General features: G+C 37.2%; 2 protein-coding genes and 3 non-coding genes across 9 annotated transcripts in view; 3 read left to right on the top strand and 2 right to left on the bottom strand.

The window, feature by feature from the left end:
• The window catches only part of micu3a (mitochondrial calcium uptake family, member 3a), a 45,097-nt gene extending 33,435 nt beyond the window's left edge, over nt 1-11,662 (top strand). For 4 of the 5 annotated variants that reach the window (XM_049472218.1, XM_049472217.1, XM_049472216.1 and 1 more), the window contains 3 exons: nt 4,957-5,065; nt 6,364-6,521; nt 8,939-11,662. In XM_049472218.1, coding sequence (XP_049328175.1) covers nt 4,957-5,065; nt 6,364-6,521; nt 8,939-9,028 — 357 coding nt within the window. In that variant the 3' untranslated portion in view covers nt 9,029-11,662. Of the gene's footprint in view, nt 1-4,956; nt 5,066-6,363; nt 6,522-7,820; nt 7,886-8,935 lie in introns of all 5 variants that reach the window. The other variant, XM_049472215.1, reaches the window with a different exon arrangement.
• Nucleotides 11,663-12,240: 578 nt separating this feature from the next.
• Nucleotides 12,241-12,454, top strand: LOC125787899 (small nucleolar RNA U3). Its single transcript, XR_007429603.1, has one exon. It is a non-coding gene; the product is annotated as a small nucleolar RNA U3 (small nucleolar RNA).
• A 22-nt stretch (nt 12,455-12,476) lies between these two features.
• Nucleotides 12,477-21,555, bottom strand: LOC111188508 (CD209 antigen-like protein C). The gene is made up of 6 exons (XM_049472213.1): nt 21,464-21,555; nt 19,411-19,596; nt 18,895-19,032; nt 17,811-17,956; nt 16,702-16,796; nt 12,477-15,218 (listed from the first exon to the last, which is right to left on the bottom strand). The coding sequence occupies exons 1-6, from the start codon at nt 21,507-21,509 to the stop codon at nt 15,074-15,076; spliced, it is 756 nt and encodes a 251-aa protein (XP_049328170.1). The 5' UTR covers nt 21,510-21,555; the 3' UTR covers nt 12,477-15,073.
• Nucleotides 12,959-13,172, top strand: LOC125787897 (small nucleolar RNA U3). Its single transcript, XR_007429601.1, has one exon. It is a non-coding gene; the product is annotated as a small nucleolar RNA U3 (small nucleolar RNA).
• On the bottom strand, nt 13,682-13,895 carry LOC125787881 (small nucleolar RNA U3). The gene has a single exon (XR_007429587.1). It is a non-coding gene; the product is annotated as a small nucleolar RNA U3 (small nucleolar RNA).
• Nucleotides 21,556-22,133: the final 578 nt, after the last annotated feature.

Here is a 22,133-nt window from a genome sequence, read left to right as displayed (position 1 = left end):
TGATTAGAATCCCGTCCATGCAGCTTGCCACCAGCTGCCGGAGCCCCGAGAGAGCACAATTGGCCTTGCTTTCTCTTTGGGTGGGTAGATGGCTCTCTCTGCCCACATCACTCTAAAAGCGTGAGGTCGCTCAGCACAAGGCTGCTTCTGTGAGCTGATGTATCGGAACCGAGTCGCTGCGCTTTCCTTCAAATGTGTTGGCTATTCGGTAATGCTGCATCAGCGGAGTCTGACTTCACATGTATCGGAGGAGGCATGTGTTAGTCTTCACCCTCCTTGTGTTGGGGCATCACTAGTGATAGGGGGAGACCTATAGAGTGGGATGGGTAAAATGGGATAAAAATAATAATAATGCCCCATGACACTGATACATTGATACTAACTCAAAAATGATCAACTTTGGTACGTCATACAAAATATCAACCTCTATATATGACCTCAATAATTGTTGCTTACCTTGATATTCTGCATTATAATAAAAAAAATAGCTATATTAATGAGGAAAGGCCTGTTTCAATTGTCGCTAAACTTTTGACAGCCATAATTCATGCCCAAGCAAAGATAAAATATCCTAGTGCTTACATAACATGAAACCAACTCACCAACAGTGAATTCTTCCTCTCCTTTCTGTGCTCCATGTTTGAGAAGAGACCTGAGGTTTGTTCCTGGTGAAACGTCAATCCTTCATCGATTCTTCATATGCTCTTCATCTGCTGAGAACATTTAAACGATTGAGCAAGCATCCATTCCAGCATGGACTTATTATATAATATCTACACAAATATATAATATCAAGGTTAAGTGACTGCCTGAAAATGTGTGTTTGTGTGTGTTTGAGGTCGTTGTTCTGTTGGACCTACCAGTCCACATTTCAACTGTCTAGACAATGGTGGTGATGAGGTTATTGATGCTGTAGAAGAATTTTAGGGACCTTTTTAGGGAATTTTAAGTCCTGAGTCCCAGGCAAGTAAATAGGATAAATATGTACTTTTGGCTTCAACATCTTTAGATCCAGTTCAACGCTTTTATTTTGAATTATTGGCTTATAGGTTGTACAGTCAGCAAGAGAACCGCATTCTGTATTTGTTCTGGTGCTATACACAGGAACGAGTATCTTGTCCCATGATTTTTGTCATGCCCTATGAAAGCTAAAGAATTCTGCACTGACTCTGGGTTATGTGTGAGGGCCCTTAGGTATTTAGTGTGGCATTACATCTACAAATCTAGCCAGATGCCACCGGTCATTATCATTACCATCTATTGCCCCTGTCCACTGTGAGTGGTAGCCCACTGTTGCTGTACCACTGTTGCTGTCCCATGACTTTTTGTCACAACAGAAACGAGCAATAGTTTAAATTGTAGCATCGTTTTTGGAAAGAATGTGCTGCATCCAGTTCTTTCACCGTTCAGAAGAGAGTATTATCAGCCTGTAGCCTGCTGCTAACCCCAGCTAGCACTGCTGGAGCAGTATTAGCATTAGCTGCTAACCCTGCTAAGCATTACCACTTTTGCTGTTTAGAGGTGAGTATATTGGACTGTATTCTGCATGTTTACCATGTTAAAACAAGCTACGTGAGACGAACTGCTAGCTAATATCGCCTGGGCTTACTGGAACACTCAGGGTTCCTCTGTGTAGTAGCGTTATCCGGTGATGTTAGCTGCTAATGCTAATGCTCCAGCCTAAGTGCTGGAGAATTTGGGGAATTTAAGGTTACAGTAAATAAATAGAATAGCTTTACTCACCCAAATAGAGATTTTTCAGGAGAGAAATCTGTGTAGATTAACACCACCACCCAGCGGCCATACCTGCTAAATTAGAAGATAAACATGACGACACCCCTGTTCCTTACTAGTGTTGCTTAAAATGTGCCATATATATATATATAAAAAAAGAAAAGAAAATAGACATTCATTGATGTACGATTTATAGTTTGAAAAATACGGTAATAGAAAAATCTTTACGTTTTGGAGACTAGGAGTTACTCCAACAAAAGCAGGTAAAGTTTTAAGTTTAAAGTTTTTTGTGTGAATACTCTTAATTACAGAAGAACCAACAAGCGAGCAGGTGTCCCAATACTTTTGCTCGTGAAGTCTAGCTCATAGCTGTGCTCAGATGTGGTCTACATTAAGTTTATTTAATTGGTAACTTGAATAAAGAGACCACCCCAGGTTATATTTACTTCTCCATTACTGGAACACGGACGTGAACAGACAACACGCTTAGCTTAATCAGCGCGGCGGGCGTGAGTCACGTCCGGTGTGAATTAGCGGAATGGCTGAGCAGTTCGGGGCTTGCCGCACGCGCCGCAGCGCTTCTGATCTAAATTCGGCCCTATTGAACTCACAGCTGGCAGCGGGACAGTAGCATCTTCCTGCAGGGTATGCTTTCAGTGTCTGAACGGTGATTATCCCGTAGTTTTTCCCCGTGTCGAGCAGCTGTAGGTAATTCTACGCCTGATCGCTCTGCCACAGGCCTCTCCTGCCGTCCAGGATTCTGCTGGATGGAAGGATCAGGTTCAGGAGGCCTCTGGGAAGCCCCCTGTAGGCCCCACAGGTCCCTGAATGGAGTGGAATAGACCTCGGTCCTTCACTTTCTCCCAGAGGGGGGAGGTTCTAAATCATACCTGTTCTGATGCTCCAGACATACCGAGTTTTGTATTGGAGACTCCTGGAACGCAACCCCTCTCTGCAGTTCAGTGTTCCCCCGGCTCAGACGCATCTGATTTAATCTATCCTCTAATTAGAACAAATTGAATGCAGTGTAGGCATCTCGCCTTTCGGGGGTGGACATCTCTGACAAATGACTGTCATTAAAAGAGAAGCTCATTGGAAAATGCTAACGTGGCTAATCACAGATGTTAAAGTTAGTGAGCTAGCTCAGTGCGCAAGATTTAATCTACCTAACAATAATTGCTTGCTTACAAGCCTTCATTCCCTGTTAATAACATGAGATACTATAGAATATATAAGGAGTCTGTCTGTAGTAGGAATTCTTAAAGGTGCCAATAGGAAGTGTGTGGCTTCAGCTGTGTATTCAGAGGTAAATATTAATAGTAATACCAGGAATGGGTTTTGATGAAAAATAGCTCATCAGGCTCATATTCATAAAGTTTTAAAAGTTCACAAATCAATATTTGCTGGAATAACCCTGGTTTTCATGCATCTTGGCATCATCATGTTCTCCTCCACCAGTTTTACACACTGCTTTTGGATAACTTTATGCCTTTACTCCTGGTGTAAAAATTCAAGCAGTTCAGTTTGGTGGTTTGATGGTTTGTGATCATCCATCTTCCTCTTGATTATATTCCAGACGTTTTCAATTTGGTAAAATCAAAGAAACTCATCATTTTTATTTTTTGTTCCAGAGTATGTATCCAGTATGTATCCAGTATGTATCCAATTCCTGTATATATCCAGTCATATGAGTTAGTTGTAAAGTGCTTATATTGAAGCTGTTTTTATGTTAGAAACACTTAATTTTCTGTTCTAATATAAGATTTGAGAGTTTTTCCTCACGTTTTCTTATGAAATGGTACAAAGTTCATATCAAATACAATATCTGATACAGTATTTGTTCTATGTTCTGTGGTGAAAATGATTAAGATCTATGGGTATTTGTAAATCATTGCATTACCTTTTGTATTTAGAATTGTGAAAAAGTATTTAGAATTTAGAAAAGTGTCCCAACATTTCTGCAGTTGGAGTTGTATTTATTCCAGTAGCAGGTGTGTTTCGTTTTTTGTCGTTGCTGTTATCGTTGTATAACTCTGCGATTCGTGAGTCACCTTTTGGAGTGATCTCTGTATCAGATGGTGATCTTAGCACACTTGTCTTCGACCTTTCATACTCAGTGGAGCTAACCGGTGTCTCAAAACCAGTCTGGATGAAGCGCGAATAGCTCAGCGGCTTCCTCACAGCTCACGTCACTCAGAGCGTGTGCAGCCATGCGGAGCGTCTTCACATCCACCCAGAGAACAGAGCACGCCGCACATCGCTAGCATGGATATCTCCGCTTCTGAAGTTGCCTCGTGTTTGCTACATTATTCAACGTTTGCATTGCTGCTGTTTATCTTTGTGAGACGGTGGTTTGCACAAAGGAGTAGATCAGTGAAATCCAAGAATGTATCCCAAATATACATCAGCTCACAGATGCCTAGTGCTGAGCGACATCACCCTTTGGAGTGATGTGGGAAGAGAGCGCCATCTACTGTACCCACCCAAAGAGAGAGAGCAAGGCCAGTTGTGCTCTCAGGGGTTGTGCTCCGTCAGATGATGGCAAGCTGCATGACCAGGATTTAAAACCAGCGATCTCCCGATCATAGTGGCTGCCCCCAGTTGTTTTATTTTAAATTAAAATGTGTAGCATTCCTGAGTTGGGAGTGGACAAAAAAAATGATAGAATGTTGATGATATTTTATAAATTAACAACTAACAATTAACTTACGGCCTGTTGCTTTGATTTTTCTATTAATCACCCGATTAGTTTTTACATTAGGCTTACATTGATTATACTTCTATAAGCTTCTATTACTTGTTAGCTAGCTACATTAGCCTTAAAAACACCAAACGAAAAAAAACAAACCTCAAATACTAATCAGGTCTTGGCTGAAGGATAGTATCTGAGTACCTGAGAAAACCGTGTAACCCTGTGTTTTTTCACTGAACTGCTCCTTTAACGTTGAGATTCTTGAAGGCTGACGTGAGGCTGAGCTCTGCGCTGGGAGGTGCAGGTGTTTGCGCTGAATGCAGTTGTCATCTCACTCGTGTGGCTCTCAGTGATCTTGCATGGAACTGAATGGAAGCGTTCCATGTCCTCAGCGGCTATGGAATGAGAGGCGATCACATCATCCCAACCCAGCGTTTGTTTGTTTGTTTGACCTGCTGTCTGGTTTAAAGCATTTAGAGCTCATTGTGTTCAGAGCTGACGTTTTTTTTCTTCTTATCTTCTCCCCGCAGGGCATCACGTTCGACGAGTTCAGGTCCTTCTTTCAGTTCCTCAACAACCTGGAGGACTTCGCCATCGCTATGCAGATGTACAATTTCGCCAGCCGTTCCATCGGACAAGGTTTTATCTCTCTAACAAGTCGCCTTGTTTCTATTACATCAAACGTACCTATAATTATATTATTTAATTGAGTAATCACACTGAAAAATCATACTGAAGTAAGAAATATGGTTATAATATACATTTGTTTTTCCAAAAATCGTCTGTGCATCTTATAATCCGATGCGTCTTATGTAGGAATTCTACCAGTCGGGTATTAAGGAGCATTTAAGCCAAACAGGAGTATACAGGAGTTTCTGTTTTGTTCTCCAGCACCAAGACTGGAGCAGTATTAGCATTAGCTACTAGCATTAGCTGCTAACTGCACTAAGCTCTAGCTCTTTCTCCATTCAGGGGCGAGTATTATTGTAGCAGGGTTATCGGCCTGCTGCTAACCCTGGCTGGCACTGCTGGAGCAGTATTAGCATTAGCTAAAGCTGAGAAACTGCCCTTTACCCATTCAGAGGGGTGTATTACCACGTTTGAAACAAGCTACATTTGACGAACCGCTAGCTAATATCTTCCTGGCTTACTGGAACACTAAGGGTTCCACAGTGAAGCACAGTCGGCCTGCATTTACGTTCTGCTAGTGGTGACGTTAGCCACTAATGCTAATGCTGCTGCTCCCAGCCTTAGTAGAAATCTGGAAATCTAAGCTTACTGTAAATAAACAGAAGGGCTTTACTCACACAAATAAACAGTTTTCAGGAGAGAAATGTAGATGAATCTAATCATTTTCAGGGCTTGTTTGACTTCAAAAGAAAATGTTTTTTCTTTTTTTTTTTTTAGGAATTATAGTTTTGTTTTCCTATTGCGCCTTATGTATGAAAATAGACCAGAAAATAGACGTTCATTGATAATGTGCCTTATATTCCGGTGCGCCTTATAGTGCAAATAATATTATAATATTAGAAATATACAGTATTTATTTAAATGCAATTATATTTAAAGATAATGCTCTCTTTCGGCAACTGTCCCTTTAGCAAATGTTGTAGTAGAGGGAGTTAGTTAACATGCAATAGTAATAAATCTTGTAGCATTTAGTAAATTAGCCAGTTTACATTACATTATCTGGTGTTTCAGTAAATCAGTTAACGCGAGTTTGTTAAAACTGATGGTGTTTACTAAATTGACTAATTAATTATTGATTATGTTCTATTAGGTATTATTGGTGCTGTTGTCTAAATGATAGCGTTCCCTACATTTTCTAAATAAAGTGTGCTGTGGAAAATAATCAGATAATTGCTTTAGGTTGTAACTTATGTTATACTTTGTATAAGTACTTTTTTTCAACTTTTGTGTGTGTGTGTGTGTATCAGAGGAGTTTGGGAGAGCAGTGTATGTGGCGACGGGGCTGAAGCTCACACGGCACCTGGTGAACACCATCTTTAAAATCTTTGACGTCGACCACGATGATCAGCTGAGCTACAAAGAGTTTATCGGCATTATGAAGGATAGACTGCACCGTGGATCCAGGGTGAGAGACACTGAGAGAGAGAGAGAGAGAGAGCTGTCTAGTCATCATGCCTGTATGGTACAGTTATTACACCTATACCACCATCTAGTGGTGCACGGTGCTATTGTATATAAGAGTCTGTTAGTTCTTGTCTATTTACAGTATACTGACTAATATTATAATAACACTACACTGTGTATATATACATAGACGTGCCAAAACATTACGACCATTACAACCATCATGTCTGATATACTTTTAAATCATAGAGTGCCAACATTCAACAGTGCCGATGATAAAACGGTGATAAAACTCCTGCAACCGGACTGCAATTAAAAAACAGGAGGATCAGTGAATTTTTTGGCTTTTTTCTCAGTCACATGACATCGCGGGGTTCAGTAGCTCCTCCATTTCCACTCGCTGTTGTGTTTTTAACATGGAAACACGCACCCAAAGTTTAATTACGGTGCGCAGCAGTGGACAAATAGCTATTTTATTAAATGTAAGGTGATGAAACTCAGGATTGGACTTGAGGGTCAATATGCTGGATGTGGAGAAATGGGCAGAAGATCTGAGACACTAAAGCCCTTTCCGGGTTTAGTTTCTCAGGGGGTTCTGGGGTAATTATTTCTTTTATGGGGGGTTTTTAATTCTCTGTGATTTTATTCCCGTCCGGAACGACCATGTATGTGTTTTTCTCAGACGTCCTCTGAGAAAATTACAGGCTGAATTATCTACTGTTTTTCTCTGAACTCTTTTCGTGGTCCTCCGGTAATTTTAGTCCTGTCCGGACGCACATCTCTGAGTTTTGTCTCCTCGCCTTTAATAAAATAGCTATTTGTCCACTGCCATGCACCGTAATTAAACTTTGGGCGCACGTTTCCACAGAGATGCATGTAAAACACAACAGCGAAATGGACAGTGGAAATGGAGGAGCTACTGAACCCCACGATGTCGTGCGAGTCAAGAGTCCCCCTGAGAAACTAATCCCGTTTGGATAGGGCTTATGGAAACTGACCGTTCTGACCGTGTTTTGGCTCATCTATGTACACGACTGTAATGTCCTGAAATGACTGCATCATACACTAATGCCCTGTATCAGACTGCTCGGATGATGACGTGTTATTTATTGAAGCATGGATTGCACTTTGTAACCCTTGTCTTGAACTGCTTTGCCTCACAAGCTGTGCTTCCTTTTCCTGTATGAACGTCCTGATTTCCTCTCTGTGTTTCTACTACCCTAACTCCATTCACACACTCTTCTCCTGTCCCGTAACCCTCTCTCTCTCTCTGTGCTGTTCACCGTCTCTCTGGCTGCAGGGCTATAAGGCTGTAGAGCGTCACACTTCCTTTAGGTCCTGTCTGAAGAAGGAACTGGCTGGAAGATAAGTAGAAGCACCTCTGCATGCCTCTCACTGACTGTGAACTCAACTCACACAACTCTAAATTAAAGTATAGTTCTGCAAAACATCAGACTTATATACATGATATATTTGATTCAGATCAAAATATATATAAAATATTCAGATCGATATATTTGAGACAGATGTAGTTTCAAAGCCAATCTGTGTTTGGTGACTGTTGTTTGCCCTCTCATAGGGGGAGCAAACTAATACACTATGAATTAATCATGTGGATAAACACTTCATAAAAAGCGTTGATAACGCAGTTATAAAATTCAAATATTTATGTGTCACATACATACGCTGTACATCTAGAGTAACTCTCTCTAAGTGATTTTGCTATTTATAGGTTTATGTTTGAGTAAAATGAACATTGTTGTTTTATTCTATAAACTACAGACAACATTTCTCCCAAATTCCAAATTAAAATATTTTAGTCATTTAGAGCATTTATTTACAGAAAATGAGAAATGGCTGAAATAACAAAAAAGATGCAGAGCTTTCAGAACTCAAATAATGCAAAGAAAACAACAAGTTCATATTCATAAAGTTTTAAGAGTTCAGAAATCAATATTTGATGGAATAACCCTGGTGGTTTTTAATCACAGTTTTTTTTATGCATCTTGGCATCATGTTCTCCTCCTCCATCAGTCTTACACACTGCTTTTGGATCACTTTATGCTGCTTTACTTCTGCTTCAAAAATTCAAGCAGTTCAGTTTGGTGGTTTGATGATCAGCTTGTGATCATCCATCTTCCTCTTGATTATATTCCAGAGGTTTTCAATTTGGTAAAATCAAAGAAACTCATCATTTTTAAGTGCTCTATTATTTTTTTTTCAGAGCATCACAATATTGTGTCACTTAGAAATGCTTCTGCGTTCAGTTTAGAAACGAAAGGATATGATCTGCCACTTTAAACTGAATAATCTAATGGATAATCATTCATTACAAGAATTCATTTTTTTTTTCTCTTCTTTACACTTAAGGCACTTAAGTGATTTACAGTCGTGTTCTCTCTTCCCGTTGTGCACCAGGTGAACAGTGGACCTTTCTTTACCTGTGTTCGCTCGGAGGCCGGGAAGCACGTCCGTCAGCTCTGGAGGCGGTTCAGCGACGTGACCTAACTTCATCATCATCGTCATCATCATCATCATCATCATTGTGTTCATCGTTATCACAATTATCTTCAGGGGTGCCTTTGAAGTCCATGAAGGAAACCAGCTGCAACAATTCGCCTCAATCCAGCCTCCATTATGTCCTGCATGTAGCAGCAAAGCCTTGCATGACTTTCCTCACTTTCCTTTTTTTTCTTCCTTCCTTTACATAATAATGCTTCCACTGAGACTGGATTGAAATTGTCTGGCTGGAATTTGCACTATTGATGGTCAGTAATCTGCAAAAAAATCTTACAGAACACTCATAATTCCAGTTGTACTCAACATTATGCAGTTCATTGCTTTTCTATGGGTTGGATTATTGGGCAGGGATTATGCCTGAATTATAAATCTCCATTCGACTAACTAGGCTTAATCCCTGTCTGGAAAACCAACCCTTTATTTATCCAGTGCATCAGAAGTCCTGTTCACACTCATTTAATGAGATATGACAGCAATTTACAGCAACAACATCAATGCTAATTGTTAAGCGAAAGCTTGGCTATAGAGGTGCATCTAAAAAAAGGCCTAGAAAGTTTATTTATTTCATTTATTTACGTAATTAAATTAAATTTCCGTACTTTTAAAGTGCTCTAAAATGTTCTGGTAGATGCTGTGCTGATTTTGGACTTGATATATATATATATATATAGAACACAGTGGATCAACACCAGCAGATGATCAGCATGACTCTACAAACCATCACTGATTGGTGGAAACTTCACACTAGATCTCTCCACTCTTCCTCCAGACTCTGCTAGACTCTCCTAGATTTACTTTAAATGAAATGTAAAATTTACTGATGATCAGTGACTTGGGTTTTAGGTTTTTATTAGCTGCATAAGCCATTGTCATCAACATTAACAGAAATTGCTGAAAAAAAATCACTTTAATGTGATCCATTTTTATGTTATTGAATTGTTTGGATTAAGACAAAAAAAAATAAATAAATAAATGAATGAAATTCAAACTGGCAAACAATGATTGTTGAAGAAGTGATGATTGAATAAATCAGCATTAATAAAGAGCATTAACACAGTCTACAACACAGCCTACACAAGTGGCTAATGCCATGATAAACATTTATAGGAGTTGCGCATTAGACTATAGTAAACAAAATATATATATATATTTTTTGCAGTGCCTATGCTTTCCTATGATGCAGATTAAATGCATAGATGTGGGTGATCTGCTAAAATATTCTATATAAATAATATTTAAAGACCTTTTTTCTAACATCCATTAACATAAAAGCATCTCATCACATCAGATGAGTGTGAACTGGGTTTAAAGTGCACTGGAACAGTTAATTTTGCACCTGCTGCTGCTGCTGTTAACGATAGGGGTGTAACGATGCACTCTGCTCACAATTCACGATTCTGGATTCACAATTTGATTTTCTCACAATACGATAAGGAGACTTTTTCTTCCTTTTTATTTTTAAAGTGTAAAAACAGTGAAAAATTCATTTAAACAGATTACTGTCATGTTTAATTTCTCAATTAGTCACTTGTTTATTTAAGCAATTCAAAGTTAAGGTATCATTATCTAAGCAGACAGTCACAAAGAAAATATAAAAAAATCAATTAATATACATTAAATACATTATTGGAAAACTATTGTTCCTTTTGGCTTGGCTCTAATAAAGTAACTGACCTATCCTCCGCTCTTAGCTTACGCCCACTGGATCTTTGGCCTGCACTAGTGTGATTGTGACTTCTGGTGTTCAGACAATGCAACTGCATAACATTTCATGAACAGAATTTTTTCTATTGTGATGCATCGTGCAACAATGCATTGTTACACCCCTAGTTAACAATACTACACATGGTGCACTTTGGTGCACTTTTATTTACTGTTACATTCAAAAACACTATATATGCATATATACATATTTATATGTGAATTTCATTTCAGAACAATGTATAATTAAACGGGGCACAATTGTAGGACTGAAGGAAGGACAACATATATATATATATATACATATATATACATATATATACATATATCTAAAAAGCTGCTGGATCAAATATTTAAAGATTTAAAGGTGGATAATGAATGAACGACGCACAATTAGTTGCTAAGAAAAAAAGCTTTCAAAGTTAAAAGAAAGTAGTTCAATATGATGTTTACTTTTGTTCACAACTTATATATATATTGCTTAACACAGATGCCTCATTATATGAGCAAATATAGCTCAACACTAATGCTTTTCATTAATGCTTATATTTAACCTGTATGCTCATATATTTAACCTTGTTAGCCATGCTCAGTTTTGGTTACTCCTAGTTAGAACGTTTTTGAGTTTGAACATTCCTTGTAGCTTCTTTATAATCTAGAAGTGTAGTAGCACTACTTTAGCATCATTGTGCTAACCGGTTAGCTGTGTGAAGGAGAACTACATTATGAAGTATGCATTCCTCTGTTACAAATCCAAAGAACTGTACTTATTTCCTGTTTTTGCTTGTTTAGTTTTGTCTGTGTGTTTATGGTGGGTTATGAAGTACAATGATATCAATCATTTAATTTATCTTTTTTTTTTTTTTCTCGCAGTTGTTACATTTGCACGGCCTTGCACTAATAAATATAATGTATCCCAAATCTTGCGAGTACTGTTCAATGTTTACAAGAAATACATCTTCATAAATGTGTAAGGGAATTTTTCATGCAAACAAATGTTGATTGAAACATACATATAAAAAAAATGTGAATATCATTAGTAAATCAAGTAATTCAGTTCACAATGTGAAACTCATATATTATATATATATATATGTTTTATATGTGAGTGATCTATTTTAAGAGTTTATTTCTTCTATTGTTGATGATTATGACATACAGCCAATGAAAACTCGAAAATCATTGTCTCAGAAAATGTGAATATTATATAAGACCAATTGATAGTTTTCCTGTCCTGCTGGAAAATGAAATCCACATCTTCATAAAAGTTATCAGTAGCAGAGGGAAGCATGAAGTGCTGTAAGATTTGGAAAACAACACTGCACTGACTTTACACTTGATAATAAAAAAGTGGATTTTTTTTTAATTAATTTTTTAGCTGTTTTCAGTGGCGTTCTCCTCTTCAGGTCAGCTGATCTCAGAGCTGAAGGAGGAGGATCTATCCTGAGTGTGAAGTGTAGTGTGTAGAAGAAGAGTTCTATCAGTAGAGCTGAGAAATTAAGACTATACTTTCAGGGATCATTTCTATAGTTTATAACTTGGAAAGTTGTTCTGAAAGTGTTACGTCTCTCTATCCACGATGACGAGTCGAGATATTTCTTTCTGAGCGTGAATCTGATGGAGAGTGATGAGTAAAATCATCTGTTCTTTATCATTGATGAACGTTCCTTCTGTGTTTCACAGTCTGGAGGGAAGAAGTATGAGCAGAGTGGTTAGATATAAAACAGTCAAAATGAAAGATTGATTAATAAGTTTATTGTTTTCTTTGTTTTTGATAGCATTGTTTGTTTTGTATGGGTGACAGTATACATTGTTTTATGTCAATATTGAATCTTAATTTAAAAGATGTTCAACCATCTGTGTTTCACTGCTGTCAGAGGCACACTGCTGCTGCTGTTGCTGCAGCTCAGCCAATCAGCTTGCTCTCCTGCCCTTTCCCTAAACCCATACATCACCCAGTGTCCCTCCCAAACTACTCCTTTTTCAAATTTGATCTGAGGGTGGAGTCAGCTAAAATCAGGGGTTTAGTGCCCCTTTAATTGGTATATGTTTAATATACTCCAAAATGTGGTCCAGTCCGTTAGGTACATTAAATATGTTTTATACATATATTCAGATGTGTTGTATTGGTGATCTCAGAGCTGAAGGAGGAGGATCTATCCTGAGTGTGAAGTGTAGCGTGTAGAAGAAGAGTTCTATCAGTAGAGCTGAGAAATTAAGACTATACTTTCAGGGATCATTTCTATAGTTTATAACTTGGAAAGTTGTTCTGAAAGTGTTACGTCTCTCTATCCACGATGAAGAGTCCTGATACTTCTTTCTGAGCGTGAATCTGATGGAGAGTGATGAGTAAAATCATCTGTTCTTTATCATTGATGAACGTTCCTACTGTGTTTCACAGTCTGGAGGAAAGAAGTATGAGCAGAGTGGTTACATACAAACAGTAGAAAGAAAGATACTAAAAACAAACTAAAAATCATTTCCAGAGTGTTTTTTTATTCTTTTATATATATGTTACACACATATATATATATGTATATGTTATACATATTTCGTGTTTCTACATGCATTTAAAATGTTTGCAGCTTCACTGAGTGTATAAGAACACTTTGGATATTTTCTATAATTACAGACTTTAGTTCTGTATCTGTTTCTCTGTTTACTTTATTAATAGTTTTATTATTCTCCTCTTCACTCTTCATTTTTTCTATAGTCAGAACCCCACAGGAGAGAAAAACACAGCAGAGCAGATATTCAAATGGTGGGTCATTTATTCTCAGCACTGCAGTGAGTAACACTGGTATGGTGGTGTGTGAGGTGTGTTAGTAGAGTGTGTTGTGTTGGTATAATTGAGAGGATCAGATACAGCTGTGCTGCTGGAGTTTTTAAACACTGGCATAAGAAAATATTCTTTTATAAACACAAACAAAGAGCTTAATAACCACTCTGATCATACTTCTTTCCTCCAGACTGTGAAACACAGTAGGAACGTTCATCAATGATAAAGAACAGATGATTTTACTCATCACTCTCCATCAGATTCACGCTCAGAAAGAAGTATCAGGACTCGTCATCGTGGATAGAGAGACGTAACACTTTCAGAACAACTTTCCAAGTTATAAACTATAGAAATGATCCCTGAAAGTATAGTCTTAGTTTCTCAGCTCTACTGATAGAACTCTTCTTCTACACTCTACACTTCACACTCAGGATAGATCCTACTCCTTCAGTCATTTTTTTGCCTTATATAGGATTTTGTATAGTAGAAATTCTGTGGAATTTTTCATGTTTAAGAAAGGAATCTTTTCTCCCCAATGTTGTTGTTTTTATGATGTTATAAAAACCCAACAGATATTTATCCAGGCATTCATGCTCATGTTAGAAGAGGGGTTTAACCTGGACTGCATCAGAAAGAGATCAAATAGAGAACAGCCAATCAAGGCCATCTATATTTACACAGCATTGGGTTGATAAACCCATGCTATGGTTTCTAGAAGTAAACTTTAGTGAGAGAAACAAAAATATCTATTAAGCTCTATCTGGATGGGATTAGTTTCTCAGGGGGTTCTGGGGTAATTTTCTCTTTTATAAGAGGGTCCTCTGTGATTTTATTCCCGTCCAGAAAGACCATGTTTTTCTCAGACGTCCTCTAATAAAATTACAGGCTGAATTATCTACTGTTTTGTGCTGAACTCCGTGGTCCTCTGGTAATTTTAGTCCCGTCCAGATTTACATCTCTGAGTTTCGTCTCCTCGTATTTAATAAAATAGCGATTTGTCCACTGCCACGCACCATAATTACACTTTGGTTGCACACTTCCATGGAGATCCAAGTAAACACAACAGTGAGTGGAAATGGAGGAGCTACTGAACAGATAGGGCTTTCGAAACTCTTTGGCTATGTTCAGACAGCCAGCCCAAATCAGATTTTTTGTCATATCTAGATTGTATCCAGATAATTTTTTTATTGTCTGTACAGCCAGAAACCACATAAAATCAGATTTTTTTCTTTTTCATATCGAGATTGTACGCTGTAAAAGATGTTTCACAGGGTTAATAAATAAAGTATAATTAATTTTAACATTTAAACAACTAATTGAGTAATCAACTATATGGAGAATTCAGAGTAAAATTAGAGTAAAATATGTGAAATAATGTCTTAATTCAGAAAAATGTTGCAAAATATGTCGTCACACTGTGTTTGCATAACATTTAAACAACTATGCATGTTATATTGGTATTGATACATCAGTATTTTTTTGGTCTCTTCCACAAGTAGGACTCCTTTACTGAACTTTAACTCTGGGATTTACGAAAATCCTGTATGTGGGTTTTAACAGGCCTCTCGTTCACAGACCCAGTTCAGAGAGACGTGGCACCGCTCATCATTCCAGGTGTTCAGAAAGTCGTCGTCCGGTTTACTCTCAGCGCAGTCCTCCCCACTCCGATATTCATTCGGCTCGCCAGTCCTCCAGTACCTGCAGGGTTAACAAACAGAAAAAATGGAACAAAAAAAAAAAACAGTGTAAAAAAAGGTAAACACAAGTCTGAAATTTTCTCGTTTCAGAAGAATTTGGGCATGGACTGTTTCAAGAAAAGCTGTACATATTTAGCATACAGGAAATTTAATAAAGAACTAGATTTAGTCCCAAAAACAACAGCATCTTAGCGATCTTCATCCATTTCCTAGAAATCTACACTTATTACTGTAAAAGGCAAGACTTTTATTAATTAGCTTTCACTTACCATTTACAGTTTACAGTAACAAAGCACACTCACAGAACTGACTTCTGAGAGAATGTTAGTTTTTTTTTTTTTTTTTTTTTTTACTCAAAGGTAGCCCTATTGGGCAATACTATACACTAACAATGACTAGAGCTAAGGGGACACAGCCTTTCACCAAATAAATTATACAAACATCTATTGGAAAGAAGCATGTTCTGAGTAAAACACTAAGAAATGTTAAAGAAAACATTAACACACACACACATATATATATATATATATATATATATATATATATATTTTTTTTTTACTGAAGTTTGAAGGACACACACTTTATGCAAACGATGCAAAAAGCCAGCAAAAAAAAAGCAAGTTTACAGTAAAATACTGAGGAACATAAAGCAATACTTCACCTTATTGTTTTACATATTTATTCATTTAGTTTTACCCAGAAGTAGCTCTAATGGACAAGACTACACACTAATGGTGAGTGGAGTTTTAGGGGACACACCCTTTTTGCAAATAAATGACGCAAAAAGCCAATAAGAAAGACACAGGTTCTGAGCAACAGGACAGAAGCATGTTTTGAGTGAAATACTCACAAATGTTAGGGAAGACGACACCTTATTTTTTATTTTTATTTATTTATTTATTTATTTTTAATTTATTTATTTATTTATTTAATTTTTTATTTATTTATTTTTTTACCCAGAGGTATACCTATTGGGCAAGACTGCACACTAATGGTGAGTGAAGTTTGGGGGACACACCCTTTATGCAAATCAATGATGCAAAAAGCCAATAGGAAAGTAGTATATTCTGAGTAAAATTCTAAGTACTAAATGTTATTTTTTTTGTGTATCTCAGCTGTTCAAATTTACTCAAAATATGAGGTGAACTCTACCCAAACATAGTGAGTGCAAACTGTTGCCATTTGTGTTAAAATTACACTTGCAGTACCTTCACATCAGAGGTGTCGCCTGACATGGTCTTCCAGGGCTACAGCCCTAAACACACCCACTTTAGTTTATATGAGCCTTAAATCTTGAAAATAATGTTTGTAGCTACAAATTTTACTAAATCTCTTTTATATCTGAACAAAACCTACAATTATAACTGAAATATTCCTTAATGAATCGTCATTGAATCAAATCAAATCGATTCGATTCCTCAAATCAGTGGTGATAACCAGCTCTAGTTCTTACAGTCTGCACTACTGGCACCATCAGCACTTACCCAGAGTTCAGTGAGCTCCCGTCCACCCAGGTCCACCTGGAACTGATCTCACTCAGCCCAATCCACACCTGCATCCCCAGCGCTTGTATGAATCTCTGAAATACAGAATATCCAATTCCACACTCATTTTACTATTGGGTCTCTAGGGGAAAGTCTATTTATATCATGGCTAGACGAATCAATGAATTTTCAACATTGACAATAAACACAAATAAGTAAAATAAATAAGTAATCATTTAATGAGTAATTCTAGAGGTTTTAAAAGAAACTCATTATTTTTAAGTCTCTTATTTTTTTTTCCAGAGCTGTATATAAAATAATCTTTATATAAAGGAGACCTCGCTGGTGAGAAAGTGTATAACACACAACATGTGTGCGAGTACTTTTTTAATGCAGGTAAAAGATAAAAAATAAATTGCTGTCTGTGAAATTATATGTTTCTGAGTATGTTTTGTTTGAAACACTATCATAATGTAGAGAGCAATAACATTCAACATACCAACCAGACCACTTAGGAAAACTACTGCTTTCAATTTAAAAAAAAAAAAAAGTAATCCAAGGGACTGATGCATAATTAAATTTCCAGAGTCATTAATTTTTGCATTGGTTCTCATAGGAAAAGTACACAGAAAATCACTGAAATCCAAAGTTAGTCTGTACGTGGTAAGTCTAAAGTGCCATGAAAATGTATTTTTCCACATTAAATGCACAAAAGTAACTCACAAAAATAATGTGAGTTTTTTTATGTGATAGGTCAACACACAGTACATTAATTGGGAAGTGAAATAATATTACGCAAGTTTATAATAAATGTTTAATAAATAAAAATCTGGATTTGTATTCAGGCCACCTTACTCTGATACCCTGCTTTTCTTCAGCAGCGACAGAGAAACAGGAAAAGGATCAGAGAACAGGATGGGAAGAAGGATGGAGCTAAATACAGGACAATATTAGAGTTAAACATGGTAGAGGTGATGACCTTAAACATACAGTCCTGAGCTAAATCTCAAACAGCATCTGTTCACAGATGCTCTCCATCCAACCCCAAATTAGTTAATTTGAGCTACTTTGCAAAGAAGAACGGGCAAAAATTTCAGCCTCAAGCTCACCTGTTCATCTGAGCTGTTAATGATCACCAGGTCTGATCCTCTCTCTCTGCAGTCCTCTCGGCTCTGGCTCCAGCTATTGGTTCCTTTGCTGATGAAGTACATTCTGCTGCCTCTCCTCCTCCACCCAGCCGGACACGTCTTCTCTACTGATGGTACCAAAGACACAAATCTCAGGTTTGTAGTTTCATCATTGAAAAAAAAGTTAAATGGTCATTAAAAGATTAATAAAACACTTATAAATCATCATTGAAATTTTTAACTTGACTTAACATTGCACACAATGACTGCATTATAAATAGGATCATTATTATGATTTGATCAGCTTTTTATTCTATTTACCATATGACAACTTCTTCTAATATCTAAGTTTACATAATAAAAATATAAAACAACAACAACAATGTACCATGCATTTGTTGACAAGCTGAGAAATACTCAGTGAAAGTGATATTTAAAGTAAAAAAATATATATATGTGAACTGAATATTATCCTGTGATATTTACAGGATTTAACACTGAAAGTTCTGTCAGAAGGTCACAGGCAGCTTTACCAAAGTTTAAGAGTGCAGTAGCAGCATTCCAGTCTGGAGTGGGAATGATGGAGACACCATTCTCCATTTTACAGTCAGTGGAGCATCAATTTTATCCCATTTTCTTCCTAATTACCAAGTCAGACAATCCACTCATTAGGACTCCCCCTATCACTAGTGATGCCCCAACACACCAGGAGGGTGAAGACTAGCACACGCCTCCTCTGATACATGTGAAGTCAGTGAAGGTTCTGATACATCAGCTCACAGACGTCTCGTTCTGATCGACATCATCCTTTGGAGTGACGATGGAAAAGAGAGCCATCTACCCAGAAATCAAGGCCAACTGTGCTCTCTCAGGGCTCCGGCAGCTGATGGCAAGCAATTTTAAAGGTAAAACCAAAAGATCCAGTACATAATGTTACGCTAAATGTGTCAGACTAGGGTTCTCAGCTTCATGAATTTTCCCAATATTGTAACAGATATTACACAAACGTCACTCTAGAAAAAGGTGTCACACATTTGCTATAAATGCAAATGTCTTTTTAGTATACCTATCTCTGCTTTTCTTTGCAGGCTGTTCTTGTAGTTCTGCAACTGTGCACGTGTCTGGTCCAATTCTTTCTGCAGCTGCTCATTTCTCGTCTGTAACTGCACTTTCTCTGGGGTCAGGTGACTGATGAGACTGGTGGCTGAGGAGCAAATATTTGGGCAGAGCTTCATAGGCTGAAAACACCAGGAGTAGCATAAACTTGTCCAAAAGCAGTGTGTAAGACTGGTGGAGGAGAACATGATGCTAAGATGCATAAAAACTGTGATTAAAAACCACCAGGGTTATTCCACCAAATATTGATTTCTGAATTCTTAAAACTTGTGACTATGAATATGAACTGGTTTGATTCTTCGTCTGGCAAACACACGACTCAACACCAAAGAGAGTTCTTGGGCACCATTCCTAATTCCTCACTCTACATTCTCTTACCTGTTGATTATGACTCAAAATAAAAGGTCTGGATTAAATTATCATCCTTATGCCTCAAGTATAAATGTGAAGGTCTTCTTTAGCGTACCTGTCTCTGCTTTTCTTTGCAGATTGTTGTTGCAGATTTGGGTCTCTGTATACGACTGGTCTAGTTCCTTTAGCAGCTGCTCGTACTTGAGCTGTAACTGTGCTTTCTCTTCAGTCAGGCTTCTGAGACTGGCCTGGAGTCGGTCTTCTTCACTTGTGAGATTGGCACTGTGCTGTGCACTGTTGGCTGAAGAGGAACGTTTTTAGGCAGCATTGATAGATGACAAAAATATTTCACATATAGACCTATATAAACAGCTCTGGAAAAAAAATAAGAGACCACTTAAAATGATGAGTTTCCTTGATTTTACCAAATTAATCATAATCAAGAGGACTGGTGGGAGAGAACATAATGCCAAGATGCATAAAAAACGTGATTAAAAACCAGGGTTATTCCACCGAATATTGATTTCTGAACTCTTAAAACTTTATGAATATGAACTTGTTTTCTTTGCATTATTTGAGTTCTGAAAGCTCTGCATCTTTTTTGTTATTTCAGCCATTTCTCATTTTCTGTAAATAAATGCTCTAAATGACAATATTTTTATTTGGAATTTGGAAGAAATGTTTTCCGTAGTTTATAGAATAAAACAAGAATGTTAATTTTACTCAAACATAAACCTATAAATAGCAAAATCAGAGAAACTGATTCAGAAACTGAAGTGCTCTCTTCATTTTTTTCCAGAGCTGTGTATAAAGCAGTACCTGAAGACATATTTTGGGATATTTATAACAGAACAAACAGTATTACACATAACATTTCAAACATAAACAAAGTGTATTGCAATATTAGGTGTTTTATTACCATTTGAATGAGGATTTGAATTCAATAGGAATATTACATAAATGTTGATTTATATAAATTATTATTATTATCTTGGTTTGCTTGTTCTGTTCTGTTTTTGCTTGTCTTCACTGCATTTTATAGTGATGTTTTGAAGACAATATGAGGACAAGGACATGTAATCCAATCAGCTTCTTGTTTTACACAGGGTAATCAATCGCTATACTTCACGGGTTGTTGCTGATACAGGCTAAGGGCGTTTTCACACCTTAAAGGCCATGTGACCAGCTCTCTCTTTTGATATGTTTGTGGTTGATTATCTTTTTTTATGATGGTATTTTAAGTGTCTGCTCTTTACTTAAGTCTTAGATGACCCTAAGGACTGCATGTGTTACGTCGTCGCATACTGAGGCCTCTTTAGCGGAGGTGTGAAGTTTGACAGAAGCACAATGACCCAGAGACTGAGGCTGAAAATGGAACTGACAAACAACAGCCTAAATTAAAATGCTGCAAATGATTATCACCATAAAAGGGGATGGTAGCTTTGCTTAAGTGCGAGCAATGATATTATTGATCATAGAAAAGCATTATGCTTTGAATGCGTGAATCAACAAAGTTATTATTACCTTATTTGAATGAAAATGCAACTTATCTGTGCTATTAAAACTTTTAAATTTAATGCTTTGTGCCAATAAATTAGAGATCCTTAACAGAAACCTGTGATCTTTTCAATTATAAAATCTAATTGCAAATTACCAATGCCATTGTTTTGTATCATAAAAAGTAAATCACATATCAAAGAAAACAATGTAAATTGTTTAACTGTATTTTTCATGCTAAGTGCTAGTAGCTAGCTCTTATCGTATTGTAGCCTGCTGCTAACCCCGGCTAGCACTGCTGGAGCAGCATTAGCATTGCCCACTAATCACACTAAGCGCTAGTTAGCTCTTTCACTGTTCAGAGGTGAGAATTATCGGACTGTAGCCTTCCTGTTTACCGTGTTAAAACAATCCGCTCAGGCTTCTCAATATAGCTCTGTCTGGCTAGCGTTTACGGAAACCTTACTGTAAAAAAAAACAAAAAAACAAAAAAAAAAAACGGAAGTGCTTTATTCACCCAAATAAACAGGTTCCAGGAGAGAAAGCTGTGTAAATTAACGTCCAGCACTCATTTGACTTTTAAATCATGCGCCTTATAATCCAGTGCGCCTTATAGTGCAAAAAACATAGTAAATATTAAAGTATTTAAGAGGTCATGGGTTTTGCCTTACCGAAGAGGCGCAGGGTGACATTTAGCGAGGCTTGCAAAATGCACATCACTCCCAAACCCAGGAATCCCAACCTGTAAAGTCTATAGGCTCCCATTTCTGCAGTGACACAAACAAGAGACACATGCAGTACACTCCATGAGGTACAACCAATGGGTCAAAATAAAGTTATATTAAATTGCATCCATTAATTTGTACATGATCAAAGCTTCAAAATCTAGTAGAAAATTTACTCTTCCCTGGACAGTAGAGAAAACTATTTCTTAAAGGTCTCCCTCTGCTAAAATCCATTTTTCTTGTACTTTGAGATATATTTAATCACATACCCATGAGTAGCAAAATTAGAGAAACTGATTCAGAAACTGAAGTGGTCTCTTCATATCTTCCAGAGATGTATATATCATTATATTCACACACATTTAAATCCATTACATTACAACATTGAACTTCTTTAAGCGTGTTTTTTTTTTTTTTGTTAATACGTGCATTATGAGGAAGAACAAACAAGAAATCTTACCTCTGTGCTTAGTTGTGCTTAAACTTTCCATTGACTCTCCTCTAAAGCCTTGATTCTGATTGCTCCTTCCAGTGCTTCCAGAGGCTACGTATTCTCTTCAGTTCTTGAACTGAGCCTAATTTCCTGAAAAGTTCTAAACTGCGTAGAAAGAGGATA

The sequence above is a fragment of the Astyanax mexicanus genome, chromosome 25 (assembly GCF_023375975.1).
Source record: "Astyanax mexicanus isolate ESR-SI-001 chromosome 25, AstMex3_surface, whole genome shotgun sequence".
Taxonomy (NCBI): domain Eukaryota; kingdom Metazoa; phylum Chordata; class Actinopteri; order Characiformes; family Acestrorhamphidae; genus Astyanax; species Astyanax mexicanus.
Note: the sequence above shows the minus strand (reverse complement) of the source record. Positions and strands in the feature narration are given on the sequence as shown.